At 39.7% G+C, this 8,533-nt stretch overlaps 1 protein-coding gene across 1 annotated transcript; it reads right to left on the reverse strand.

Annotated features, from left to right (window-relative positions):
- Positions 1-4,829: 4,829 nt before the first annotated feature.
- ATP4B (ATPase, H+/K+ exchanging, beta polypeptide) lies at positions 4,830-8,235 on the reverse strand (the record flags this gene model as incomplete). The annotated part of the gene is made up of 5 exons (XM_009874553.1): positions 4,830-4,991; positions 5,165-5,257; positions 5,843-5,899; positions 7,158-7,357; positions 8,122-8,235. Coding segments are annotated over 5 exons (626 nt in total), but the record flags the coding sequence as incomplete, so codon positions are not given.
- Positions 8,236-8,533: the final 298 nt, after the last annotated feature.

Consider the following 8,533-nt stretch of genomic DNA (forward strand, 5'->3'; position numbering starts at 1 on the left):
AAAAAAGCGTACTGGAAAAATTGGGGAAAACTCAAAAAAAAAGTCCTTCCCCCTGTTACTTCATACCTAAGGTCAAGAGCTTTTAGTTGGAGATTTAAGGAACTCTCTTGGCTTATTTAAAAAAAAAAAAAAAAGAAAAATTACTGGATTTATGTCAGGTCACACAAGAAGATACCATTTTAACAGGCCCTTCAGTATCAGAGGGGAAAGTGACACAAGATTTAAGGACAGGGACTTGAAATCAGAATAATTAAAATCAACCCCTGGAACATATTTTGATTGGAGTGATAGAATTCCCACATTGATAACGGTAGGACTATACATAAATGCACACATTAATGATGAATGATGCTACCTCAACTGTCTCTTCAGAATTCAGTTCCTTCTCCTTTTAGACCAAGTGAGAGAGATGCAGTGGTATCCTAAAAAGTGAGTTTTCAGCCGATGTCTGCTCTTGGTGTAATAAGTGCCCCGTGTCCATTGTTAACACTCTGGTGTCAAACAAAGAATTTGGAAGAGGAGTGAAGGATCTTTGTCCCCAGTGAGAGACAGATTTTCGGATTAAATAGAGGAAAAGAAAAGGACACCTGTTCTTTCACGCACATTTTTATTTTATGTTAATCAAGATAATCTTGTTTGAGCTTGAACTTTTGTGTCTGAAAGAAATTGTTTGTGAAGGGAGTGTATGTGCAAGGCATAAAATATTTTCTGCAAGTGTTATTGATGCAGCTGTTATTCTGCATGCAATTACTGAAAGTAGCCCAGGGATAGACAGCTTTATTTGCAGCAGAATCAATCTCTGCCTGACTTCTATTACAGGTAAGAGATTAAAACCAGTTATATGAAATTATGAGAGGAATTCCCAAGTGCAATAGCAATGACATCATGTGAGACCATTAAGCAAAGAGTTAATTATTAATATATAGTACTTAGCAATTCTGAAAGGCAAACATTTTGAACTTGTAGTCTCATAGTCATAGCATAACAAATCTTTTTAAGCATCAAGCATCTTGGTATTCAGTGTTTTTCTGTGCTCTGTTGATTTCACCATTTGTAATAGAATCATTTCTGTTGGGAAAGACCTTTAAAATCAAGTCCAACCGTTAACCTCATACTGCCAAGTCCACCACTAAACCATGTCCGTGGGCACCGTGACTACAGGTCTTTTAAATACCTCCCAGGGATGGGCCCTATTCCAATGCCTGACAAACTTTTCAGTGAAAAAGTTTTTCATAATATCCAGTCTAAACCTCCCGACACAACTTTCCGTTGTGTCACCATTTCCTCTGTGCATGCCGTTTCCGCTTGTCCTATCTTACCCTCTTCTACCTAATAATAGAGATTCAACCTTACATCTCATTTGTTTGCTTTACCAGTCATACTAATATTAATAAGAATAGATGGAGGTGTGGAGAGGAAGATACAACGCAAAGCAGGTGCTGGTCTCTGCACTGATCTTGAAGAATTTTATTTAACGCCTTTAAGGAACATCTGTAAACTAAAAAGTATTGGATATAAAAGGTCATGGTGTAGATGATGCTAGTTTTATGGCACTGTCTTCCCTGTCCTGCCTAACCTCTCTGTGCATAACTGATAGCAAAGTGGGTGGACGGTCTGGCACGGTCATCTCTGGTAATGCCCCCTCCACTGCTCCAGAGACACGGGCTAACTGCCTTTTCTGCTGGATGTCCTACTTGATCAACACCTAACTGAACTCAGGAATTTGCTTTTACTTGCATTTTATTCTTAAGTATGCTCCTTCAGCTTCCTAACCAAAACTCCATGTAGCCTCACAGCTTTTTCCTGTTTATGTTGTTTGGTCTAATCAACTGTCTTTAATGTTGCAACTGAATTGATGTATATCTGTGTGTATGTATACATCTATATATGTTCTTATCATTCTACAACTACCTGAAAGGAGGTTGTAGTGACCTGGAGGTCAGTCTCTTCTTGCAAGTGACTAGCGATAGGACCAGAGGAAATGAGCTTAAGTTGTGCCAGGGGAGGGTTAAATTGGGTATTATGAAAAGCTTCACTGAAAGACTTGTCAGACACTGGAACAGGCTGCCCAGGGAAGTGCTGGAGTCCTCATCCCTGGAGGTATTTAAACGCAGATGTGCTCAGGGACATGGTTTAGTGGTGGACCTGGCATTGCTGCGTTAATGGTTGGGCTCAATGATCTTAAAGGTCTTTTCCAACCTAAACAGTTCTGTGAATCGACATGGGTGTGTATCCCTCTCAAGGAATTGGAGACTTGCAGTGGGACTGCTTAAAAGACTGAAAAATGAAGCCAGTTTTAAACTTGAAAACAAAGCTACTGAGTTCATTCCTCAACAACAAACTTTGTGTGAATGATTAGTTCTTACATGTTATTAATTATTGTTGATACTTATATAAAACTGTTAGTCTATAACACTTGTACACTAAGTTGACTGTGACTATACAACAGCATGGAGCTACTGCTGCACAGCTGGCGCTGATGGCCAAGGTCCTTATCAGTCTCCAAGGTGAAGGCATTCGGGCTGAAGAGCTCTTCCATGAGAGGAAGTGTCTGTCTTCATTTCTCCCTTGTCACTGTTGGTATTTTAGGCTTGCTGTCCCCCCCTTTCAGCTGCCTAAAGGGGGATGCAGTTGCTCCTTAACTTGGTTTTGCTTTTGCCAGTCAGGCCATCTTGCAGGATACCCTGCCCGGTTTCCTTCCCCTGTGTTTATTTTGGTCTTTATCATGTAACTTCTGTCCCTTGGGTGTTTCCAGAGTGCAATTGTGCAAGCCTGTCTTTGCCGATTTGATGGTTACAGTGCTCACAACATGAATTACTTGTACGTAGTGTTGGACTGTGCCATTGCACTATTACAAAATACTTGAATGCAGGTCATTCCGATATTTAAATGTGCTTATATTTGGATTCCAGACAAGCTTATAATAACTATAGCCAGATAATACACTTAGAGGTTTCCTAGAGCTTTTCTATTTTGGCCGCACTAGCCACAAACCTTTTTCTGTATTATTATTTGTAATTCCAGTAAAAAAAAGAGAAGAATCTCCGATGTTTAAAGTTCAAGAGAGGTCTAAATTCAGGATGACAATCTTTGTACTTAAAGAACCAGGTCAGGTGGACCTGCATACCTGTTTTTTGACTTCAGAATGCATCATCCTTTTTGGTCAACACGGGGACACTTCAGTCTTGCCTTTTGATGTATTTATCCCATCAAAATTTTTTTTTTACACAAAGCAGTTCATCTCAGCTGTTGTTGTGTGGACACCCAGTCCATGGGAAATGTGTTGAGCATCTTCCCACATTATGCTGTGGTGTGAACTAAAACGTGAGCTTGTAAAACAGCATCACCTCATTCAAACGTGCAAATTGTAGATGCTAAACGAATACAGTGGAGCAGAGAATCTGCCAGTGTTAGAGACAACAGTTCTTGGTTTTCTTGGTAATATTTGAATTTTCTGTTTATAGACAACCTTGAATTACCTTTGAGTGTGAATTGCTATTTTGTTATCAATAGTAATTTTATAATTTTATTGTTTACCGTGTTTTTTTAGTAGCTGCACAGGGCGAGGCCTATGCTCCTACAAGGATATAAAATTGATTTTCGTTCAGTCTCTTTGAAGAGAGGCAAAGTCCCACTGTAAAAATAGAAACATGGAAAGCCATGGGGAAAAAAAAAATCTTAGATGAGGATGCGTTTTCTTACTGTTTCTGAAATGCAGAATGCCCTGTTTTTCTAGGAAATACCATTTGTGGTTTTGAAGGGGAAATACTCCCCTCCAACTGGATTCTTTCTGCAAGCGGACTATCTGAATCAGTCACTGTATCAAAGGTGAATGTCCAGGCAGTCAAGGTGTAAAATGATTTCTTCTCTTGAGTATCTTTTTTCTGTGCAATGTTTACTCTCTGGCTGAAGCATCCTGGACTTCATCTAACAACCGTTATAAAGACACAGCAATTTCATGTCTTTGTATTATGTGTGGTAGAGCTAGACGTACCAAATTTTAGATTCACTTAAAAATTTAGTATTACTTTAATGTCTTCTGGGTTACTCCAAGTAACTCAAAACTCATTGCAATACAGGACTGTTCTGCTGGGAAAAAAACAAATGACAAGCTCTGATGGTTAAATGAACAGTCTTCCTGGATGAATCTGCATGTTACAGTCTAACCAATCATTTTCAGTAATGATATACATACAGAAGTTGTAAATGGTACAAGAAAATCTGTAAGCTAGGGGACAGATTTCAAGTTCACTTCCTTTGCAGTCATTGATGTATCAACTAAAAAAATCGGACTTGGATGACTAGTACGAAAAAAGATGCATTGGGATACAGATAATTTTAGTATACCTTTGTAATTTACGCATTCTATACAAGAGAGATTGAGAATTATGTTACTTGCCAGTATTTCAAAGTGTTGATTTCTTTTTCTAGCTATCTAATTATTTCTCAATAGCCAGGATTTAATATCATACATCAATTATTTATTATACTTTGAGAAGTGATGTTTTGATGCTACACTTTCTTCCATTGAAGAAGGCACAGCCGCTGAGTTTAGCAGAAACTTGTTTTGTACAAATATTTGCATGAAGGCAGCAGCAGAGTGTAGCCATGGAATATTAAGTTATGTACATCGAGGCAATCCTCATCTCCTTCACACACTGCGTGGTATCTTGAATTTTAGCTATATGGGTCATCTTTCAGTAGAAAAGGTCTCTGCACTACAATTTTCATAAATTTATATGGAAAGCATAGAAAATAAATACAAATGAATGTAGTAGCAGGTAAGTTTACTCTTCATGTGTGTTTTTCAGGAGTGTCTCTGTTGCTGCTCAGTCTTCTATTTTCAATTTAAATTCCACCTTTCCTTCATACGGATCATGAACATTATCATAGGTAATTCCAGCTCCAATGATTTTGCACACTATTTTAACTTCTACGTTCCTTGTAATGTTGAGAAATTTCACAGCCACCAAAGGATTGCTGTAACTGGGCTAGGAGGTGGGGGGAAAAAAAATAAAAAAGTAATTTCACACTGCTCATTTAGAAACGAAGCATTAAAATTAGCCTTCTCTCCATTACTTGTAAGATTGCAGAGATGCTCCATACGTTTCATCTCATACAGATATCAAGAAGGCAAGTGATACTGAAATCTGTGAGCACCCACCTGTGCCTTTTTTCCGTAGTAGGGGAAGTAGTGCAGGCTGAAGGTGCCATTCACAGGGTAGTAGTCCACCTCCAGCGGGCGAGACTCGTCACCCTGTTTGTTAAAGGGAGAAAGAAGCTTCGTTGGCGAGGCAATTGTGAGCCAGCCCTGGGCAAGTATTTTGCTGCTGCCACTGCTGCTAAGAGCAAGTGGTATCTACCAAAACCCAAGTTCAGCAGTCTTTTTAGCACCCATCTTACTTTTATTTTTCAAGTAAATGTGGAAATCTCCCACTGTTAGCTACTGCCAAGAGAAACAGGCAAGTGTTCTTCCGTAACAGTCATGAATTCAGTGAGTGGGACCCGCTGAAGTGTGCAGGGAGCCTGAGGGAGGAGCTGCTCTGAGGTATGAAACTCACTACAGGGAGCTGAAAGGAAACAGCAGATGTTCTCTGCAGCCGGGGAAAACAATTCTTCAGGTGGTTTAAAATAAAGCAAACATTTTAATTTCTTTTTTTTTTTTTCCTTAAGATGTCTGCTTGTGCAAGAGATTGCACAGGATGGAGACTATTCCCAGTATTTGACCAGAATTATGTGTTTTCCAGAGCTTCAGGGTTATCTTTCTGGACACAACTGCAGTTCACTTGCTATCAGAGCTGCAGTGCTTGAAAGTTTTAAGACTTGGACCTCATACACTTACCACATATGTGCAGTCCACCCTTGGTGCAGTACCATTGCCAGGGAGAAACTTGATAATCTGAAACAGAAAACATGCACTTGGTCATCTTGAAAAGTGTTTCGGGATAAAAACAATCAAACGATTAACTGAGCTTTGAGGGATGCGTGATGCACTTCTGTGTAAGGCACCATCGAACAGATCATGTCCTCTCTCATATCTGGGTGAAAAACTGTCATGGCTGGATATTTTGAGAGCAGGGCTCAGTGCTGCTCAGGCCAGGCACTGAAGGTGCCTCCTGGCAAGTCCAGCTCATTTACCCGCAAGGTACCGCTTGCTCTTTCTGACGCCCAGGCAGCCAGAGGTCTCCTAAAACTGCTAATTCTATGACAATAATGGAAAAATAAAATCTCTGTGCTTTTTGTCTTACGTCCTGTTAGAAAACCTTGTCTTTGGCAGAAACCCTTAGACCCATTTGATCCTACAGGTATCATTGGGTTGCATCCTGTAGCGGTGAAAGGAGGTAAAGCTCCCTGCCAGGGCTGGCATGTGGCCTTGCTGAAGGAGGCAAAGGCATTCTGGGGAAAAGCCAAAATTTCACCTGCCAGCTCTCTTCACAGATCTTGCGCAGATTCTTGAAAACATCTAGGGTGCAAGCCAAACCAAAAATGAAGTGATTTTTGTCTCTCAGGAGCTGAAGGAGAATTTGAGGTCTTCACTTTCTACCAAAATTGAACTAGAATGCTCAGAATTTGACCTGAAAACAAAAATAAAATGCTTATGCCTTTGTCTATGTCCTGAAAAAAATAAAGGAAACATAGAAGATTCCCTTTTTCCTCTTGAAAAAAATCCAACGTGTTGGTGGTTTTTACTGAGAAAAAAAAAAACAAAACACTAGGTTTGAATTTTGTTTCTATAGGTCCTGCTAAAGATTTCCTTTGCATCCTGGAGAAATAAGGTGTGGAAGTATCACCTCTCTGAAGTCACTTCTGTTACTATCGTGTCTTAGTGCTTCAGCTGAAGGCACAGGGTTGTGGTAACGCAGAATGAAACTGTTTTACCTAGAGGTTCATCAGGTGAGAGCGCTACGGGGACACTAACAAAACTAAACAAAAGCCAAAACTTTGAAGAGTCAGTTCAGAGATCACTGTACCCTACATTACTTTCCTAGGGGCGGTGACCAACTCTGGAGTTCTTTTGGGAAAAGCACATGAATTTTTTTTCCCAGTACAGAGACTAGAGCCCGTGGCAGCAGGCAATACAGCAGCTTCCCAACAGAGACTCAAGCTATCAGGGGTTTCTCAGTGAATTCTTCCCTGCACCTTGAGCTTGTACTTACCCTGTTCATTTTTATAATAAAACAGGGTTTTCCTTCTGGAAATCCGAAAGTCGAGTCTGTGATGCCGGAGCAGTTTTGAAGCATATTTGAGGTAAATTTGCAGGAGAGTTTTGTTCTATTTGGGCCGTCAAAGGTGTCCTGGATGAAGTACGTGTCACTGGTGCAGTTGATGTTCAGATGCTGAGCAGCTGGCGTATATGCTAGGTGCATGAAGGAAAAGGAAAAATTCCCCTCTGAAGTTTTTCATATGGAAGTTATCCATTCCAGTATCGGGCTGGGGTTATATCACTGGAGATTATACTTCAAGTAAAGATGGGATTAGATGGAATGAGGAAAATCCGAATTGTTTGGGGGTTTCTTTGTTTTAGGTTGGTTTTTTTTATAATACCCAAGCAAAGCAAAAATGAGATCAAACTGAGTTAAGAGTGGCAGTTTGTATTGATAGCTCCATTTCAAATGTCAATTTCAAATATAATTTTGCTCAATGCATGTTTGAGAAGCAGAAATATGATATTAAGGCTCAAAAGGAATGTGAATGTTAAGGTATGAACAAACAAATGGAGCACCTAACTTACGTTGACTCTGCTCTCGACACTTGTGCTTCACAAGACATTATTATGGCACTTTGATATTTGTAGTCATGGACAGTATTAGATTAATTTAGTTGGGACTAATTCTGAGAACCTTTTTTCCTGCCTCTTCCTTCACTCTTTCTATTGGCCTCTTTTACTAAGGCTATTTAGGATTAAACCAAGTAAAAACTCTGAAGCAGGGCTCTGCTTTTAATAGACATGTTTACGTGTGTTTGATTTATAGATTCATGATGTGATTTGCTTGTCCCTTTCAGATGTATTTTCCACTCAAAATCTGTGATAATAGAAACACTGACTTAAGGTCCTCAGGCCTAATACGAGAGATGTGAGAACATGTTCCTTCAATATGATACAGGAAACCTCATTTTTACCTGTCAGAAACGTCTGAAGAGTTGTCACTAAACCTTCCCAGGTTTTGTTGTCGGACATGTTGTAATAAATTTGTAGTCCTCTATCCCCATAAACGTCGGGTCGTAATGTTACACCTTTTGTGGAAGGAAGAAAAGAGAAGGCAAACAAAAGGAGAGGTACCAGGAACAGATTTGATTATTTAAATTGACAATAGTGATCATACACATCAAGACTTGTTATTTTAAGTGTAGGAGATTCCCAGGCTTTGCTGGAGAGGATGGACTCTATCTCTGTTCTGTTGTTCAACTGAAAACCTGAAGCTTATGCTACTGCTGAACTCTTTCCTCTTCATGTATATCCTTGCTGTTATCAGAACAGCCTGCAAAATTATTCCAGCAATTGCACTGGGTTTCCACAGGACTTGTTAACAAT

This window comes from Apaloderma vittatum, unplaced genomic scaffold, assembly GCF_000703405.1.
Source record: "Apaloderma vittatum isolate BGI_N311 unplaced genomic scaffold, ASM70340v1 scaffold37348, whole genome shotgun sequence".
In the NCBI taxonomy this organism is placed as follows: Eukaryota; Metazoa; Chordata; class Aves; order Trogoniformes; family Trogonidae; genus Apaloderma; species Apaloderma vittatum.